General features: G+C 34.5%; 2 protein-coding genes across 2 annotated transcripts in view; both read left to right on the plus strand.

Annotated features, from left to right (window-relative positions):
- The first annotated feature begins 549 nt into the window (after positions 1 to 549).
- On the plus strand, positions 550 to 4158 carry LOC128205990 (E3 ubiquitin-protein ligase TRIM71-like). Its single transcript, XM_052908107.1, has 2 exons — positions 550 to 1226; positions 3249 to 4158. Exons 1-2 carry the CDS (start codon positions 550 to 552, stop codon positions 4156 to 4158), a joined length of 1587 nt encoding a protein of 528 aa, XP_052764067.1.
- A 387-nt stretch (positions 4159 to 4545) lies between these two features.
- The window catches only part of LOC128206883 (uncharacterized), a 46236-nt gene continuing 27592 nt past the window's right edge, over positions 4546 to 23189 (plus strand). The window contains exon 1 of the mRNA XM_052909591.1: positions 4546 to 4844. The gene's annotated coding sequence lies outside the window, so the exon portion shown is untranslated. The remainder of the gene's footprint in view (positions 4845 to 23189) is intronic.

Consider the following 23189-nt stretch of genomic DNA (forward strand, 5'->3'; position numbering starts at 1 on the left):
TTTTTCTTTTAAGGTGAAAGATTTCGGATTTTGTCACAAAAGCATTTTATGCTTTTATATGTATGGTTTAACTTTTTACAATAAATTATACAAACAAATGTCACATAATTATTTTATTCATCATAGAGTATAAAGACGAACAAAATTGATAACATTTGTATCTATTATTCACCCTGCCATGAACTTATAAATTAGATATACTGCACTACACTGTAATCTTAGGTTTACCCTTTATCAATGGTTGAAAATAGATAACTTGTTTGCATATTGTAATTAATGTACATAACAGTTAATGTAGATAAGACAACATCAGGTTAGAAAAGGTGTTATGATGTGTTGTTATAAAATGAATTATTGTCTTAAAATGAGGTTATGATTTGTTGATTTTAAATGAGTCGAGTCGCTCCATAATAAATATGCACAGTAATGAGGATCGCATTTCAGCTTCTCACCGAAATTGACATTGACTTTTGAATTGTATAACAATATGGATGCTTTAAATTTGTATGTGTCATTAAAGTAAGTAACATTTGAAATTTGGACCTAATGATGGAAGATCAGAGTTTGGAAAATTCCTCCGATTTTTCATCTGTAATGGAGGCTGACGAAAATGGAATGTTTAATACTCATCAAACGTCAGTCCATCCGGAAAGCATGTATCATTGTTCCGTACATGACAATCGAAAATATAAGTATTTTTGCGAATCCTGCGATACCTTATTATGCTCCGAGTGCGACCGTACTAGACACAGAGGATGCCATCATGTCAAACTAATAACAGACATATGTAAGGATATAGACTCTGACCCAAGAGTTATTCAGTTCAAAACCAGGATGGACAAAACTGCCTCCATTCTGAAGGACACGTTGAATGAACTAGATACTACAGCACACAATATCGCATTTTACAAGAGCGAGGCACAAAAAGCAATGGGAAAACATCGGGACAGTTTAATTGCTCATATTACAAAACTGTTTGACGACCTTGAAAAGGAAGTTGAATTGTTCAGTGGTGAAAATGAACAAGTTAATGAAAGTCTTCGAGAAAATGCATCTGACCTGAACAAACGTTTAGACAGCGTCCGGAAATCAGTCAACAACTCTCCTGGTACAGACATTGATTTAAATAAACTGTTTATTCGAATGATGAAATCAAGGACTGATTTAAATCTTGTTGCCAAGGAAACTGGACAAGGAGTACATCCATTTCAGACAAGAGTAAACAGGTACATTGCATACTGAAGTAAACAGTACATTGCACACTGTAGAAAACAGGTACATTGCTCATAATAGTAAATAGGTACATTGCACACTATAGTAAACTTGTACATTGCATACCGTCGTAAACAGTACATTGCACACTGTAGAAAACAGGTACATTGCACACTGTAGTAAACATGTACATTGCACACTGTAGTAAACAGGTACATTGCTCATAATAGTAAATAGGTACATTGCACACTATAGTAAACTTGTACATTGCATACCGTCGTAAACAGGTACATTGCACACTGTAGTAAACAGGTACATTGCACACTGTAGTAAACAGGTACATTGCATACTGAAGTAAACAGGTACATTGCACACTGTAGTAAACAGGTACATTGCATACTGAAGTAAACAGGTACATTGCACACTGTAGTAAACAGGTACATTGCACACTGTAGTAAACAGGTACATTGCACACTGTAGTAAACAGGTACAATGCACACTGTAGTAAACAGATACATTGCACAATGTCGTAAACAGGTACATTGCACACTGTAGTAAACATGTACATTGCACACTGTAGTAAACAGGTACAATGCACACTGTAGTAAACAGATACATTGCACAATGTCGTAAACAGGTACATTGCACAATGTCGTAAACAGGTACATTGCACACTGTCGTAAACAGGTACATTGCACATTATAGTAAACATGTACATTGCACACTGTCGTAAACAGGTACATTGCACACTGTAGTAAACAGGTACATTGCACACTGTAGTAAACAGGTACATTGCATACTGAAGTAAACAGGTACATTGCACACTGTAGTAAACAGGTACATTGCATACTGAAGTAAACAGGTACATTGCACACTGTAGTAAACAGGTACATTGCACACTGTAGTAAACAGGTACATTGCACACTGTAGTAAACAGGTACAATGCACACTGTAGTAAACAGATACATTGCACAATGTCGTAAACAGGTACATTGCACACTGTAGTAAACATGTACATTGCACACTGTAGTAAACAGGTACAATGCACACTGTAGTAAACAGATACATTGCACAATGTCGTAAACAGGTACATTGCACAATGTCGTAAACAGGTACATTGCACACTGTCGTAAACAGGTACATTGCACATTATAGTAAACATGTACATTGCACACTGTCGTAAACAGGTACATTGCACACTGTAGTAAACAGGTACATTGCACACTGTAGTAAACAGGTACATTGCATACTGAAGTAAACAGGTACATTGCACACTGTAGTAAACAGGTACATTGCATACTGAAGTAAACAGGTACATTGCACACTGTAGTAAACAGGTACATTGCACACTGTAGTAAACAGGTACATTGCACACTGTAGTAAACAGGTACAATGCACACTGTAGTAAACAGATACATTGCACAATGTCGTAAACAGGTACATTGCACACTGTAGTAAACATGTACATTGCACACTGTAGTAAACAGGTACAATGCACACTGTAGTAAACAGATACATTGCACAATGTCGTAAACAGGTACATTGCACAATGTCGTAAACAGGTACATTGCACACTGTCGTAAACAGGTACATTGCACATTATAGTAAACATGTACATTGCACACTGTCGTAAACAGGTACATTGCACACTGTAGTAAACAGGTACATTGCACACTGTAGTAAACAGATACATTGCACACTGTCGTAAACAGATACATTGCACAATGTCGTAAACAGGTACATTGCACACTGTAGTAAACAGATACATTGCACAATGTCGTAAACAGGTACATTGCATACTGTCGTAAACAGGTACATTGCACACTGTAGTAAACAGGTACATTGCACACTGTAGTAAACAGATACATTGCACAATGTCGTAAACAAGTACATTGCATAAAAATAATTTTAAATGGTCTTACTGAAATCGTATTTTTCATAGTAATTTTGTACAATTGCGAGAATTGTTTCATTCAGTATTTCAGTCAAATTTACATTGGCATTAATTATTGAATGCCGTTAAATGTTTCTTTCAGGTACCAGTTCATTCCTTCGAAAGAATCTAACAGTATACTAGAAAACCTTCATTCGGTTGGAACTATCTCAAAGATAGTAGAACGTCCAAATAAAGTCAAACAAGCTGGGAATGTCAATGTCCGAATGCCTGGTGATGCAAGTCCGTGGATATCGGGATTAACCTTGCTTTCAAATAATCGACTTGTAGCGGCCGATTGTAAAAATCGGTCATTGAAACTGGTAGACCTCAAATACAACCGGATCATCAAGACGTTGACCTCCGAGTCGAGCCCCTGGGATGTCACTACACTGTCTGACAATCAGATAGCTGTCACCTACCCTCACGTTCGTGTTATCCATAGACTGAACATTGACATTGATGGTACCTTCATAAGGAATAAAGTAATCGAGACAAGAAGCCACTGCTACGGATTAGTGTATTCCAATGGGACCTTTATTGTATCGTTTGAGGAGCCAAACAGTGGGATAGAAATCATTGATATGGAAGGAGGTGTCGTTAAAACACTGTGTCAACAATCAGACAATAACCCAATGTTTACATCGCCATGGTTTTTGACATTTGACCCGGACATTCAAGCTATCGTTGTATCAGACTGTAAGCAAAATATAATAACAAGCCTGAATTTGAATGGTGATATTCTTTGTAGACTGAAAGACGATCTTGCTCTAACAACTCCCCGCGGAGTGTGCCTTGACCGACACAAGTCATTATATATATGTGGGAGTGAGTCAAACACTTTATGTCAAGCAATGGACAGTAATCGGAACAGCATATATCAGATTATTGACAGAGAGAGCGGGATTTTGAATCGACCATGGGCAATATGCTACGACAATGAAAAAGACCAGCTTATCATCGGGGATGAAAATACAGACTTGAGGGTTTTCCAAATTTACTTTACGAGGTAACCACGAAATATTATTTGGATGAAACAATTCTGTAGAAAATGAGCATTTGGAAGGCAAAGGTGATAACTGTTCTAGAAACAGACCGATCTCAACCAACATAAGGTGCTACCAGTTGTGTTGTTTGAACCAAAGTCATCTAAAAGCAGTTTAACAAATTTCTTGTCGCAATCAATAATATGATAATTCATATGTTAAAAGTGGCTTGTTTATTCTCCAGAAAGTAGGCCCGCAGAGTTTTAATTTGAAGGCAATACACATTAAAAACAATAGTAATGCAGTAAGATTGTGTTTCGTGTTTAAAGCCACAAAATAATACCATATTCATTACAACTTTCGGCCCCGGCATCACTTTCCAGCATGGATATTCTAGCAATGCTAACGAACTTATTGGTTAGTGGCAAGCACTGCGCTCGGCGTAGGAATACTACTTGAAATGACGTAGAGAGGTCTTCAATAATGATGAGCAGTCCCCGGATAATGGATAACAATAAACTCGTACACGGTTTATCTTGACGTTGGCTGGTTAAAGCTTCTATTTCAAATGGTTCTTCATTTTTGTTTATGAAAGTTTTATATAGAACTATTTTATTTTATTTGTAAAAGACAATTCAGCCATAAATACATTGCTTTCCACACGGACTTACAGTACAAACAGCTTTGATAAAGAATTTTTCAACATTTTATTGGTAAGTAAGTGTACATCGTTGTGAAATACATGTTTGGTTGGGTTTGTTATGTTTACTTTGCAATTTAATTTTAAGCAACTGAAAACAGCATATATCAGAAATGTGTTTTATTATATTTATATACTAATCACAATTTTCCAAGGATTACGTGTATTAATATTCGTTTCAAAATATGTACTCAGTAAAGGATGGAGGAAATATGGGTAGTTGGTTTTATAACATATGTGCTGCAGTACGCAAGCTCTGGTTTACTAAAGGCGGGCCAGGCCAGGTGATCACCTTTGTTCCGTGGTCTCACTGAAAATAATCATCTCAAATAAAGGTTAATTATTTTCAGTGAAACAAGAAAGTTGGTTTTATTTATGTTTTAACAAAAGCAATGAGACGATTATCTAAAATATTTAAAAAAAAAAAAAATAGCACGCGGTGAAGTGGCGTCGAAAAGAAAGCTAAGATTAATTGAACGATTTTCTAATTCGCCGAGAGAGCCCCAAAAATGCTATGTTCCATGAGTGGCGTAGCCAAGAGTGAAATATTACTTTTGGGGTTCACGCGGTGAACTAGATTTTGATCGTACACTGAAATAAATATTATTTTCTGTTTGTTTTTTTGTCTATATAGGATATAAGATGACAGTTTATTGACGTATTTAAGAACAATTAAGGGACACAATTGTTTGTAAACGTAACGGTATGTTGAAATTGTGCACCAGACCGGTGCGTTTGATTTGGAAGTGAGAGCGGTTAAACAGTTAAACATGCGAAATTGTTATTTATACTGTTTTGAAACAGTGAGCTATAATTCTAATTTCACTGATGAATTTACAAAGATTACCTGAAAGAAAATAACAAAAAGAAATAACTCATGGTTTTCTTGTAATCGTTAGTTAAACATCATTGAAGCTTAAAGTTTCATCGTGCTTGAAGTATGGCACAAGTCATTATCAAATGATAAATAAATTTGATACAAGTTCTGGTAAAATTCTTTAATTTTGTAATATATTGAAATAAACCACTAAGACTTGTGTTATTTTCTCTATTTAGGGGCGTTAGCTTTCGACTTGCGCCCCCTCCCCCGAACCAAAATTTATTTGGTTTAAAATCTTGGCATGAGTTCACGGGGTACTCCCCATTAACATTTTAACAATTTGTAGTACGAAATTGTGCATTTTGGGTGTATTTTATTACGCTTTTTCTTCCATTTAGAAATAAAACGTAAACTTAGAGGATTTTAGGGGGAAAGGGGCGAACCAGACCCCCCACCCCCGAAACGGGTCCGTTTGTGATTATAGAGGTCTGATTATTTAGAGGTGTTTTGCTTAATTCAGTTAAATAGATGAAATAATTGTTCAAGTTAATTTGTGATGTTTTGAAATATATGGCTACGTCCTTATTTTTGTTAATTGATATAAATGACACTGAATAGTTTGGGCGAAAACAGACCAGACTTAAAATAAACTAGCTTCTTGAAGGACTTTATTTATAGAATTTATTTTTTGTTTCTATAACATGTTAAAAGCATTTTTCGGAATGCACCTACATGCTCCATCCTTAAACATGTGGTAAACATGAGAGACAGACTGTCTGACGTTTAAATTTAGTTCCAGTATTTGTCCAAGCAACCAATATTTTATGGTTTATATTATGGACAAGAAGGCTTGGTGTATCTCTGATATACAACAGCTTTTAAAAAGTGATGTACATTTTCTAAAAGTATCTTGAGGCGAAATAACTTGATAAAGTGTTAATACATATGTTTGTTTCTTGTATCTACTGACTGATGGCACAAAGCCTGAATGTTTCAACAAAGCAAAAAACACCACAGGCACAAGCCCAGTACTCATACCTCTAACGATGGCCTCATTTAGAGACACAAGAACGTGGCCAAACAGATAATAATACAAACACCACATACACATCCCACATACAAAACCCCCCAGACATACCACGTACAAAACAACACAGACATATCACACACAAAACAACACAGACATATCACATACAAAACAACACAGACATATCACATACAAAACAACACAGATATATCACATATAAAACAACACAGACATATCACACACAAAACAACACAGACATATCACATACAAAACAACACAGACATATCACACACAAAACAACACAGACATATCACATACAAAACAACACAGACATATCACATACAAAACAACACAGACATATCACATATAAAACAACACAGACATATCACACACAAAACAACACAGACATATAACATACAAAACAACACAGACATATCACACACAAAACAACACAGACATATCACATACAAAACAACACAGACATATCACATACAAAACAACACAGACATATCACATATAAAGCAATACAGGCAGGCCATATACAAAACAACGAAGACATATCACATACAAAACAACACAGATATATCACATATAAAGCAATACAGACATACCACATACAAAACAACACAGACATATCACATATAAAGCAATACAGACATACCACATACAAAACAACACAGATATATCACATATAAAGCAATACAGACATACCACATACAAAACAACACAGATATATCACATATAAAGCAATACAGACATACCACATACAAAACAACACAGATATATCACATATAAAGCAATACAGACATACCACATACAAAACAACACAGATATATCACATATAAAGCAATACAGACATACCACATACAAAACAACACAGATATATCACATATAAAGCAATACAGACATATCACATACAAAACAACACAGATATATCACATATAAAGCAATACAGACATATCACATACAAAACAACACAGATATATCACATATAAAGCAATACAGACAAACCACATATAAAGCAATACAGACATACCACATACAAAACAACACAGATATATCACATATAAAGCAATACAGACATACCACATACAAAACAACACAGATATATCACATATAAAGCAATACAGACATATCACATACAAAACAACACAGATATATCACATATAAAGCAATACAGACATACCACATACAAAACAACACAGATATATCACATATAAAGCAATACAGACAAACCACATATAAAGCAATACAGACATACCACATACAAAACAACACAGATATATCACATATAAAGCAATACAGACATATCACATACAAAACAACACAGACATATCACATACAAAACAACACAGACATATCACGTACAAAACAACACAGACATACCACATACAAAAAAACACAGACATATCAAATTCAAAACAACACAGACATATCACGTACAAAACAACACAGACATATCACATACAAAAAAACACAGACATATCACATATAAAGCAATACAGACATATCACATACAAAACAACACAGACATATCAAATTCAAAACAACACAGACATATCACGTACAAAACAACACAGACATACCACATACAAAAAAACACAGACATATCAAATACAAAATAACACAGGCATACCACATACAAAACAACACACACATACCACATACAAAACAACACAGGCATACCACATAAAAACAACATATACATACAACATACAAAACAACACAGGCATACCACATACAAAACAACACAGGCATACCACATACAATACAACACAAACATACCACATACAAAACAACACAGGCATACCACATACAAAACAACAAAGGCAGACCACATAAAAACAACATATACATACAACATACAAAACAACACAGGCATACCACATACAAAACAACACAGGCATACCACATACAAAACAACACAGGTATACCACATACAAAACAAAACAGGCCTACCACATACAAAACAACACAGGCATACCACATACAAAACAATACAGGCATACCACATACAAAACAACACAGGCATACCACATACAAAACAGCACAGGCATACCACATACAAAACAATACAGGCATACCACATACAAACAGTACAGGCATACCACATACAAAACAATACAGGCATACCACATCCAAAACAACACAGGCATACCACATACAAAACAGCACAGGCATACCACATACAAAACAATACAGGCATACCACATACAAAACAATACAGGCATACCACATACAAACAGTACAGGCATACCACATACAAACAGTACAGGCATACCACATACAAACAGTACAGGCATACCACATACAAACAGTACAGGCATACCACATACAAACAGTACAGGCATACCACATACAAAACAATACAGGCATACCACATACAAAACAATACAGGCATACCACATACAAACAGTACAGGCATACCACATACAAACAGTACAGGCATACCACATACAAACAGTACAGGCATACCACATACAAACAGTACAGGCATACCACATATAAACAGTACAGGCATACCACATACAAAACAGTACAGGCATACCACATACAAAACAGTACATACAGATCACATAATAAAACACAGGCATATGTTTTTGGAAAATCAAAATTTGTCCAGGATAGAAATCCTTATCTTGCCAACGGGCAAAGGTAAAAAATAATTAAATACATTTCAACTATATTTTGATCAAGTGAGCTGGTAGTAAAAGCATCTACCATCTGCCGGTAAACCTCGTTTCCCCAAAACGCCCAACGCTTAGGTTGGTTTGAACCTATCTAACATTCTCGCCAAACGAAAGATACTAATAATATACCTGAATCACTTTAACATCATTTATAATTGTACATAGACATTTATTGTGACTGGTTTTGGATATTCACCGTATGAAAAGTTTGCATCATTTTACGCAGGCAGCTTTAAGAGTCTATTATATTTATTCCAATTTCTTGATTCAATTTCATTTAAAAAAAACACACACTGTAAATTCAATGGCATGTGCTTACAAAAATGAACAGTGCAATAATATTTTCAGAATGCTATTAAGGTCTAGGAGTTGTATTGGTCATTCAGGATTTCGTTGTAAAAAACAGGTGTTAAAGTAGGCTTACTTCTTTTTGGGTCGCTCGGAAGTAGTGGTCATTTCTATACTGATCGCTTTTGTGACTAGAGTTTTGTTCGAAATTGATTTTATTGTCGGTATTTGGTCAAAAATGACGTTCAAGCATAATTTCATACCAAATAATGAAACATATTCTTGGGGAGTTAAGGCTATCTTCTACATCAGAGACGTCATCTGGTCAAATTATAAACATGTGTATATAAACTTTTTGAGCAATAATACTCTTTAAATGGTGAAAAGCTTGGCCAAGGGCCAACTTGTGATTATATCTTCATGACTAACATTTCACGGTCAAATGATAGACATTTAGAAACAAAAAATGCCGTTGAAAACAAATCTCCAAGTTTCAGTGAGAAAAACAACATTTCACCTTAAGGTCACAGACCACTAAATAATGTTCTACATATTCTATAGTCAATTGACCAATTTGCATGTCAGATAACACTGATTTCTAGTGCTTCACAACCCCCAACACCATATATTTGGAGAAAGCTACACTGTTGTACTAAACATTAAACAACCTTAGAAAAAAGGTACGTTTCTCCTAAGAAAATTAAATTGGGTGAACGTAACCACTGTATAGATTCTGTAAAATGACCATATCCGGTGTACGAGGACAAAAAATCGGTGAAATTGTAAACAATAAAAAGTAGATGAAGTAGATCCAGCATATTTAGCCTGTTTTTAAAAGCACTAAACCTATAATTGTGGAAGGAAGCAAATGGTCTGTGATGGTATAGCCATGCTTTGATTCACTACATTGGTGTAATTTGCCCCCAAACATATGATTGATGTTTAAATACGACCATTAGATTGCAATGAATATGTACATTTAAAGCAACTCGACGAATCTTAAATAAATCTTTGGGAGGAACCGATTGGAATAGAAGAGTATCGACAACAATACAAGAAATTGGTAACGTGTTGACAAAAGACACTGCCTTACCTACTACAAAGCGTCAAAACGTCCTCTGCCAATATCGGGTTTCATGACACTAGCAATACACTTGTAATATGAAAGCAATGCTTAAATGTCCTAATACATATAGGCCAGTGCTATGAAACTAACGAGTTTAAAACATAACAATTTACATAACCTATTCTTAGGTAATGACAAGCATCGGCTACAGTTTGCGGCCTCACAAAATATTTTTTGGCTTTTAGAGAAAAGTAAAATCAGTCTTGTCGCGCCTACAGCCTTTCGACGCTTACTGGGCTTTCATGTTTGGTTTGGTATTATTGATAATGTTAGACAACAGAAGAAATACTAGGTTTAGTGCTTATTCTTAAATTGAATTTATATCAGTGTCTTAAGCTGAGCATTGTTCATACACAAAATCTCCAAAAGTGAAAAACATTGAAATCATTCATTCCGGGAACATCTTACAACGGGACTAATTTGTCTGTCTATCCCTCTATTGTTCTATCTTGACGTATATCTGGCCGGATATTTGGCCGAACTGCAAATCTCCTCCAAAATGGGAAATATATTCAAAATAACGTGTTTTGTCGGTACGTTCAATTAAGTAGATTGTACGTTTGGGAGATATTTAATTGTTTGCTTAGCAGGAAAATATCCTAGACTTGAGTAGCTCTATGTTTTCTGCAGGATGATTGTGCAATACTCAGTAATGTGTTGGTAAATCCTTACGTCATACATTTGGGGACACGTTTAACTGCCTGTCAACCGTTATTTTGGGGGATTATAATTGATTTCTTTTGTATATGGCGTTGACTTATTCATTGACTTGAAACTTTTAGCGTATTTTAATGAAATAGAAAAAACGCATGTTCTTTGTCTGTAATATTGATCAAAGGAACGGATTTGTTTTCACAATATGACTATTATAATGTGACTGCTTAAAATAAACCGTCTACGACGTGAAAGCACCGACGTATGCGCTCGTTGTGGGATTGTAGCTGTCCCGTGTAATCGGTTGTAAGAAATTCACCAACACATCACGATATATACCACGTGTTACGCACGTTTTCCATCAATCTTCAATTGATAGTTGAATTTAAAAAGCAGCTTCTATTTCGAGGACTATAGAGACACGCCCATTAGTCAAACCTTTAATAACGGCATACTGATATCAATGCCTTACAAACTTGAGGCACATTACGCCACAAGACAACAAACATATTCTTTATTCGTATAACAATACAATATCATTAAATGAGTATTTTCTATTTGACGAAACTACACTAAAAGATTTGAACCCATGGATAAATCAACGCCGTATAAAAATGAAACCAATATAACTCTCACAATGCATTGGCATGGTCTGTAAAATAAAAAGATCCGGGGAGAGGGGATGGGGTATTAAACGGTACGAAAAAACTTGCCCTTGTCCCAACAATTAACAATAAGAGCGAAGTTTATCACAAAATGGCATATCCCCCCTGCTGCTTCATGTCGTTCAAAACCACAGAGTTTGATTTCGCACAAGTGTATTTTGATCAAGACATGTTGCATATCGTGTGGACATATATCTCGATAAATACGAGAGCATGACACATCCGTGTGGCACTATTAATACGTTAGGAATGTTGAACAGTCACATTTCTATACACGTCTCCTTGAATTTGTTTCCTTCTCTTGAAATATTGTTCTTCAAAGGCAATATATTTTTCTATTACAATCATGGTTCATGGTAATTTCGTTTCATTTTCTGAACCGTAGAAGCTTTCAACTTTGGTTGTATTTATTCGATACAAAGAGGAGGTATTGGAATTGTTTAATTTCAATAATGAGTCTAGCGGGTGTAGTAATTGTTTGTCAATGACACTTGTTCAACAAATAGCGTGCTTATAAGAGAACAACGCTTTAATTACCCACACGTTACTTATTACACGTTAATATATCTGGCTTCCGGTTTCCATAACGATATAAGAGTTCATTTATGAACGAAAACAGACATAACGCTTTCGTATATTCTTAAAAGTTTGTTCTTTATCTACTGAAGTAGTACCAGAAGTGCAAAGTCGGAAAATTGTTGTAAAGTGTATAAATACATGCACGCTTTTACTGCAGTAATGTTGCAGTATGGGAAACAGTGCGGTAACGAGGACTAATCTTTAAGATGAATTATTAAGATTAGCATTATAAAAACACAGTTATTTTCTATCATTATTTAAAGATCCCAATCAGCGCACATTAATAATTGAGTTTCTTTGTCGGTGGTAATTCAACACAGAGGGGCGTATATACACACAACGTTTTTGTTAATATATATTTCTGCCTAATAACTACTAGTATATAACATGTTCATAAACACACAAAATGGAACTCATCTTCAATATCAAACTGGTCTCAAAAGTTTGAATAGTTAATATTTTTACAAAGATAACAAAGCTCTCTACAAGGATAAAAACGATAATTCCTTCGTAAGATATTCAAATATTCTTTATACGACTCAGCTTAAATTGAAGATTAGAAACTGAGTGTTTAGATTGGACTGAATCTTTTTAACCAAGGCATGTCTAAAGATAAGGATGATTTTTGGACTAGGGCACATGTGGCCTAGTTCATAGCGATACTCACGATATCTGCATTCTCAAGCCGCAATTGGGGGTTCACTGACGTAATGTATTCATACGCTGTATTTTGATTGGATTGCCGTTAGCGAATTTGAATAATCAAAGTAGTGCCAGAACTGATAACAATGACAAAAATCCAATAAAAATAGTTCTCCTAACAATTCAAGCTAACTGTATGTTCTTTTAATGAAGCACAAGAAAGTCATACGTAGCGAGTGGGTTAATCGGGTTAACCACATGAATGTTCTTGCATACGGTCAGATTACATGCAATAAGAATATGAACATATTGGAAAAGTACGCAACGAAAATTTCCCGTTCAATGCTCTGTATTGATAGACTGGTACCCTCTTTCTCTTTTATCCGAAAAGAAACCAGTTTAAGATAACCGAGGTGCCCATCGCGCATTCAAAATGTCTTGTGAATTCATACGTAAGCGAATAAAGCGTGCGGTCTAAGTAGAAAACAACCAGGAAATTTTGTTTCAAAAAGTATTGTTAATATCCTTTGTATAGAATGTTGGTATTTATTTATAAAAACGATATCCATTGTTAATAAAAAAATCCGAAGTCGGTCCCTGTTCTTTTTTTCGACATAATTTGCATGTTTCCGTGATATTTTCTTTTCGATACAAAGTTTATTTTTTAACTAATCATTGCATGGCACTAAGCACTTTTTCAAACACAACATGATTTTTGTTTTTTATTGTTTAACTACTATTAATGTTAACTAAAACCCATATGCCGCGTAACTTTATATTTTTGAGGAAAAGTAAATCAGGGTACCAGTCTACTGTATTGACCTCATTTACTCTGATCAGAGCGGCCGAATGATTCAGACATGTATGTAATCACTACTTCCGGATGTTGATGATGTGAATTTCATACGTGTTTTATTGAGGAAATTTATCAATAAAGCCGCCATTGAATGATTACCACCATCAAACGGATTTATTTTCATCTTACCGTGGGTAGCATTTTTAATTTGACACGTAAATTTTCAAGCAATACAAGTTCGTTTGATAAAATCATGTGATTCAATTTTGCAAAATGGGGATAAAAAATATCAAATATGCGCATACTTATTTATGAAGTTTCATTCTAAATGAAGCCAAATGTATGAATATGTGCACAGCATCTGGCTTATGAATAAGATGATTGTTTACCTAAGTGCATAGAAAAGTCTTGGAGCCACTCTCAGTGTACATTTTGTTCAATGACATTGTGATAAACCATCGCCGTAGGTAAAACAATCTTGCCGGCTCAATTTTGATTTCCTCTCGTATAATGCACCAGTCAATTGTTACCACGGCCCCTTGGGGATATACCGGGGGTGGAAGGGCTGTGTTTTTACCTTTCAGGTGTCCTCGTAGCTAAAGAACTTCCGCAAACACATTATATATATCCTTTTTGGACTTGTTCAATGTGTTGTAAACATAAAAAAATATCAACATTAAAGTTATGGAAGCCAGAACTAGTGTCCTCGCAATGCCGGGAGATTGCGTTGGTTTCGTCTTCCCGCAAATTATATCAGGGAATTGCTCTTACCTTAAAACCCCGGTGTGCGGGGTTATTCATGGGATTTTACCACCAGTTCGTTCCCGCAGGGCAGGGATTTTACCGGGGACTGGCTGGACCGAAAGTCAAAGTACCTGCTGTTCACTGCGGGTGGGGGGGGGGGGGTTACAATTGACTGGTGCATACTTTACAAGTTCTTTTTCTGAAGACGCTTTGTGCTGACTTTTTGTTTTCTAGCCAAGAATGAAAATCAATAATCAGTCAGAGGTACAGTATGGTGATGCATTCTTGTTGATATATCAATATAAATTTGTGAAATATTTGAGGAAAAGGTATTTGGTTATATAATTTACAAGTGTAACTTTTTAGTTTTATTTAACAATGCAGTGCCGAATATTGTGGAGATAGAATTGAATTAATTTGTATTAATCAGTTGACTTGTGGCGTTTAGGGAACAAAATTAAAATCAAAATATTCAATAAAGTTCCATTATCACCCAATGTTGTGGAATAGTGAAGTAATGAAGATTTAACCTCACAACAGTCTTTCTCAAATACTGTCCAGGCTTTTTTATGCTTAAGAATAACTAACCTGGCAATGTTAGAACAGAAATCGTCTTGGCATGAGAATGGATCACAAGGATCATTATGCACCAGTCAATTAAAACCACGGCTCCCACATCCGGGGGTATACCGTGGATAGCCGTCGAAATGGGCCATGTTTTTACCTTTCAGTAGGCCCCGCAGTGCCGGGTCTTCCCGGAAAATACAGTGTGGATGGGGCTTAACCTAATGTTCCTTGGGTGCGGGTGCATTTGGTGGGGACTTAACCACCAGATTATCTCCGCAGGTCGGGGAATTTAACTGGGGTTGGCTGGACCGAAAATAAAAGTCCCCGCTATTCCGGGACCGGGGGGGGGGGGGCATGGTTACAATTGACTGATGCATTAGCTTGTGTATTCAGATTCAGGGTTTTGATGCGCAGTTGAAAAATTAACTAATTGTCTAATTACATATTAAAAGTTAAGAATATATATTTATTTATATAAGTTATACTTTACAATCCAAATCAAAGATACATTGTACTATCCAACGCAAGAAATGTTTGTTTATTCAAGTAAATAAAGCAATCCCCATACCAAGGAACTGCAGTATTGCTTAACCAGCTTAATTGACATTATGAGTTGGAGTTCAAATTGCTGCAATTAAAGGCACATCTAGTTTTCAGAATTATTCAAACTCTGATTTAGCAACCTTATTATAGTTATATTAACTACTTTTGCAAAATGAAAACTTTTTTAGATTTACAAGGACGGATGAAAAGTATTTGCCAAATGTACTGCAACACCTGATACACGTTGCCTACGAATCCAACAAATTCTAGGCACTCCAAATGTCTCAGTACTATTCAATTCGAAGTGCCTGAAAAGAAAGCTTCTTGATTCTACATTCTACATCTTCTTTCTGTATGACATTTTTGACCAGGGAATCATGAACCTACAACCTTTTGCAACTATTGAGATAGGGAGCTATCAGGAAAGTAACAGAGGACAATACAAGAATGGTCAACTGCAACATTTATTTAATGCATACAAATTAAGACGGAGAAAATAATTCTCATTTTTCCAAACTACTTCCTAAGAATCTTGTATGTAGTCTGACATGTAGTTGTCTTTTACAATGATTGTTCAAAGTTACCATGGCCCTGTAGGTTAAAGATGCTCTGTCCATGGGGTAACAGGTTTTGTACATAATAGGGTTATAAGTACTGCATACAATGATTGTTCAAAATTACAATGGCCCTGTGGGTTAAAGATGCTCTGTCCATGGGGTAACAGGTTTTGTACATAATAGGGTTATAAGTACTGCGTTTTGATCCAGGAGGTTGTATTCGACTCAAGTAGATTATTGCAGATTCGGTTTTCACAAGGCACAAGCCGAGTAAAATCAAAATCTACAAAAAAACTAACAGAATCGAATATGACATACCGCCATATCCGGATCAAAACGCAGTACTAATAATCATTTTATTATATACATTACTGATTAGATCACTTAGAAGCCACATCTTTGCATAATAAATTGCATTTTAAGGATACACTCGTTGGTTTAATGACGTCAATTTAATATTGCGCAACATACTTGTTATGACGTGACGTCACAAGAGTGGTATATGGCCGTAATGCACTGGAGCGGAATATGGATTAAAGTATTTTGTGATATGTATTGCATGTGGATTGATGATGGGTATATGATAAATAATATGATTATGTTTGGTATTCCATTCTCACAAGCAGTGTGATGAACTGCTGACACCATGTTATGAAATTTGATGGTCAATGTATTTAAAAGACATTTCAATATTTCATACTTGATAAACGATATTCATCTCATCTTAGTCTACTCAACTTGCTTTGTACAAAAGTCTGCAGCAGTAATAAGAATAGCATGAGACAGAAGGCAGTGCCTAATATTTATCAACAGCACTAAGTTATCATGGTAACATTTTATATTAATTGAATACCAAGCACTAATTAAGAGGGAGAAAATAATTCTTCACTTTTCAAATAAAAACTACTTCCTAAAAGCATTGTGCATGCAGTCTGACATACGTGTACAATGTAGATGTCTTTTACAAAGATTGTTCAAAGTATGGCCCTGTGGTTTAAAGCTCTCCTGAAAAAGAGGTGACAGGTTTTCTATATAGTTTATAATTACATCATTGAAAATCCTCTCTGAAACTGCAAATAACAGATCTTTGATATAAAAGATTTGATCAAATTAAAGAAGTATGTGTACTTTGGTTAACATACGCCAAACACGTAAATTAATTTGTACAATCAGATTAAACGACTTTGAGAAATTCAAAAGAACTATGACTTTATCTGATTTAACGCTTTAACCCCACACCCCGCCCCCTCACTCTAAACAGTGACCCCTTGTGATATGAGCCGATTTTTTCAGTGCTTAGAACATGGTTGTCAACATTCCCCTAAATGAAGCCCTAGTCCATCAATGCTTTCAGCACTTTGATTATATTGAATATAGTCACAGGCAACTAAAATTCACATATGTGTGGGTCTAATTCCTTACTTGCTAGTCACCAGCTTGTCCTTAATAACAAAAGTGCAGGTTTATTCACGATGATATGTCTACACAAAGGTTTGACATCATTTTTATTTGTGACCTTGACAGATAATACCCTTTATTTCATTTTTTTAACCCTAAGGTCAGGTCTAACTTAGTATCAACTGGCCGTGCTAATGCAGTTCCTTGAAGCTGGTGCACTTTAAAGGTTGATGAAAAATAAATCGTAATAATGATCATTTGACTTAATTGATAAAAAATGCATCTTGTTTAGGTACAGATAAAAACATAAGCAATGTTTTATCACTATTTTACTTGGGACTTTGTGGCATCGTAGCATTTTTTTTATTTTTTATTTATGAAGGCTAATAATTGTTCTGAAAAATATATGTACCTAGATCATATCCTTTTGGCATCAATAAAGTCGAATGAGTTTAACACGGTAAAGCATTCAAATTAAAAAAAAAAAAAAAAAAAAAAAAAAAAAAAAAAAAAAAACAACAACAAACAAACTTTTTTACATCAACCGTTTGTGCGCTTTTGACAACTTCTAGTAACGATATTCAATATTTGTACAATGTGTAATGTCATGTGACGGTACGAATGTCTCGTTCATTCATAAATTTTTATAATGCACGACCAAGTAAAAATATTTTGTAGACTTATTAATGTCGGTGTATACTCCATATCTTAACATTGCAAACATGCCTTTAACTTACGCGATATAACGCTTTGAAGATTTTAACTGAACATTTTTTTTTTAACAAGTGTTCAACTTTTCCTAATATCGTTATGTATATTGCACTTTCTCGTCTATAGCTGTTATTGTCATGTCATTTGTAAACGTTATTTTCACAAAGATGAACTGTAATGTTCAAGTTAACACTAAATGTTCTGTACAGTTTCTGTTCATTGTTATTTAGGACTGGACCCTGGAGTTTAACGGGATATTTAGACTTCTTGGTGTGCCCCTCCAGTTTCTGTTCACTGTTTGTATGGACTGGATCCTGGTGATTTCAACAGATCATTTAGACCACGTGACTTTTCCTTCTAGATTATGTTCATTGTTTGTTTTAATTGGTCACTAGACTTCTTGGCTTATCCCTTTATTTTCTATCGTCTTGTTTATGTAACTGCAAGTTCGTTGACTTATTTTAGGAAAAAAAATCTCGAGTTTTAATGTTTCCGAAACAATGTTCCCTTGACATTTCAGTTATATTGTTTAACCAATATAAGGCCTTTTACGTTCTTCAAAGTCAGACATTCGCCGCACATCCCGATTAACGAAGCGCAAGTGCGTTTTCAGCAGACTTCATTAACGATGTTGAAGAAAATTGGTTAAAACATAGCCAAGCTTGCTGTCTGCACATAACACCTTAGTGTCTCTCAAATAACACTTCAAACAGGAGATAGCTTGTCATCACCTAGGATTTATAAAAATGGATACAATGATCCTCCATTGTTAACTGTCCTTGCCGAATTAAGCAAGTTTTGTACAACATTCACTTTGCCTAATTTTGATTACATAATAGAGTTAGATTAAAGTGATAATCTGACTCGGAACTTAATTTAACATTTCTCATAAATTTCTAGTATTAACTTTCGCTATTGTTCTTTATTTTAACAGTGACTGGATACAATGCAAAAAAAAAGAGATGGGAACTATACCAATGTTATAAAAATAAGTAACGATTAAGTACTAAAACCTCAATACAAATAACAAACAGCCTTGCGGTTTTTGCGCAGCTACAGCTGCGCATGTTCCTGTCGTTGACGTGACTTTATATCGCCCATTTCCGTTCCATTTTGTTTTTAGAATCTATACAGCATTGATGTTATAGCAACGTCATAGTCATTCAGTATAAATAACAACGAAATACAGTGGCACAAGATCACAAAACGTTTTAAAGAAAAAAATCGAACATTTTCATTATTGAATTCGGCTGACACAATCAGCAAAATTGTTTATTTTTCTCTTTTATGGTACAAATTACATGAAAATCTTTGAATTCTGAAACTTTAAACGTTTATGAGTAAGTGAAAAATCAACCGGATTATTTTGCTGCACACGCGGTGGAATTAGAATTTATATATTTATCTTTTCCTAATTGATAAAAACTACTTCATAAGATTTTTTAACAATGATCAAAATCAACCAAAATAACAAAACACACCATGCATTATTCATGAGATTCACTTGCAAATCAAAAATGTCATAGTGAGTTTGTTAATCTTCCCTATTATTTGAGTTGCATTATTGAAATATGCATGAAATATAAAACATTTTATAACTCGACCTTTTTGACAAACTGATTTTACCCATTTTGAATAACTTTAGTGAGGTTTGGGTTTTTTATCAGGCAAATACTATCGAACGTGTTCATACACAGTATTGTAAACGCATTATTTAGGTAAAACACTGCTCTCAGAATGTTTAAGGTGCAATCGATAGCTTTGATTTAGCCTACAATAGATATATTAGAATTGTAGGGTACTGGCTAAAGACTAGTGACGGCTTGAAGTATTATAAAATTGTCTAAAAGCTGATGTTGATTTGCTTCCAAATAAGGTATCGTGGGTAACATTACTTCAACATTTATTGTCACAAGGATTTCATGATGTTTGGCTAGCTCAAGGTGTTCGTAATGCAAATGTGTTTGTTAGTATTTTTAAACAACGTTTGTATCATACAAATGTACAAAACTGAACGCTAGAATTGGAAATTCACCAAGAAGCACTTTCTTTAAATCAATTGTTTCCTTTGGCTTTCAGTATTATTTAAAGTGTAACGTATATAATAATTTAACTATCGCAATGTCTAGGTTACCTCTTTCATCTCATAATCTGTCTATTGAAGCAGGTCGATGGCAAAAACTGAAACAACTCTTCGAAAGTACTAATATTTCTAAACTCAGAAAGATATGTACATACGTAGATAAGGCTTTTAAATTTAGAAAAAGTTTACAAAGATAAGCGACCGTTTTTACGGGTTTTTTTGTTATAATATGTTGAGTTACATTTCATTTTATGTTTTGGTAAATTCATTCTTTGATTTGTATGTATTGAAGATTGATATTTTTGTCTTTGGAATGTGTTATGCGTCAACATGTACAGTATTGGAGTAATCAAATACAACATAGTTTGTTGATTTATAAAGGACAGCTCATACTACAGAATTGCAGCTGAAATGTTATCATTTAGTATTCGTTTTACTTCTTTGGATTTAGTGAATGCCCCATACTTCACATGCATAATTTAATATTAAACAAACAAAGGCAGAATACACTTGACAAAATATTTCAAACTTTACTCTTTGGATTTATGAAATAAAATTGTTCATACCATTGAAAGCTATTTCCTACTAATGCTTTTGATTAAATGTATAACTTCAATTTAAATTTATTACCATTCCTTAATATAATGATAAATATCATCTACTTTGAGAGCATAGCCATTACAAGTCCAAGTATCTTTTTGTACGTATCCATCCCGTTTTCGAAAAACCGTGAGTTTAGTCTGTGTGTTAAATAATAAAATATTGCAACATAAATAAAGGTTGTTTATTTCTCCCATTGATTTGATTAAAATGACCAACCATTTAAAAATAACGAAGGAACCAGTTCAATATCATCAAAATTTAAGAGAGGTTTTTAAAAAGCAGGTCTTTGTAGTATCGATGGAACAGCAGTCAGCTGTTATGATATGGACGATTGGATTCTAGACCCCAAAACGGTAATTTTGGTTACACTTTAAGTAGGATTCTTGGCTTCATACTACACCAGACGCCATTCATAACAAGAACACTTTCAAACCGAACTAATATATCTGTCCATCTCGTTTGTTCTATCTTGATATATCTTTGACTGGATTTTTGGCCGGACTGCAAATCTCCTCCCAAATGGGAAATATATTCAAAATAACCCGTTTTATACGGTACTTCCAATTAAGGAGATAGCACGTTAGGGAGATACGTTATTGTTTGATTACAAGTCAATTCCTCCTAGACTCGAGTAGTTCCTTGTACTATGTAGCATCATTCTGCAATAACCAGTAAGGTGTTTAATTTTCATTATGTAATACAAATAAGGCCATTTTGGCTGCGAATCAGCATTTAAGGTGGATGTTAATGTTATTATAAGTACCTAAGATAAGATTCTTTGTGTAATTATAACAGACTAAAGACATCCTTTTCAATGTTCACAAGTTTTCTATGGTAAAGTACATGTGCAAACTTATTACAGGAACTCATCAGTCTGCTTTATACAGTCCCAGGTGAAAAAGTTACATTCGTTGTTGTTATTTTATAGACTTTTATTTCATGAAATGATAAAGTTTGTTATTGTTGTTTTTTGCAAGAAAATGTCGATTAAGGGATTAGGTAAATGGGGTTGATACCAACATTCTAGAACAATTCATATGTTTGATATAATTCTATTATTATCTATAATTGACCAGGATAAGTTTGTTTCTGTCAAATAAATATACATTGTGCATTTCTAAAGTCATGCGACACATATAAACAAACTTGAAAAACAATAAACATACATAAAAGAAGTCGTTTATCATTATACGAAATACAAACACTTGACACACACTTGAAGAGATTGCTTTCTTACAAATTAATGAATGCTATGGACATAACAAGACTTTTATTGCTCGGAATTAGACGAAAATGAGAAAAATAATAAATAAATGTGTCTGGTAATCGTTATCGACAAGATGCAGTATTTACAATTAATTAAGTCACGGACAAATTATTGTTTTCATCCATGATATTTCCCAAGTTTGTCTGCACCAAAATGACAGGTTTATCGCTCCTAAAGGCGTGCAGTTGCAATTAATAACAAATGTTGGGGCTGCCTGACGCCTTTGAACTGCAAATGATATTTTCATATATGGTTTGACAATTCGGTAAATTGTCTTGTATCATATCTTTAATCATTTATTACGTTTCTCATTACATAAAATTATACTATTTTCAGCCTAAAAAGCGCGTTATTCTATAATGAAATAGTCATTATTGTTTCGTTCTCTACATGAACATTTTCACGAAATACTACTACGGTCATGAAATAGTGTAATTTTTGTTCTTAATACCTCTCGAGATTTTTTGGCATTGCTGGATATATTTCATATCATTGTTTTAATTGTTAAGCATTTAAAAAATATCCGGATGGAAATAAAGAGTATATATGTATCTTTTATCGGACCCAGCATACTATCTTTAAGACAATAAGTATACCA

The sequence above is a fragment of the Mya arenaria genome, chromosome 10 (genome assembly GCF_026914265.1).
Source record: "Mya arenaria isolate MELC-2E11 chromosome 10, ASM2691426v1".
In the NCBI taxonomy this organism is placed as follows: Eukaryota; Metazoa; Mollusca; class Bivalvia; order Myida; family Myidae; genus Mya; species Mya arenaria.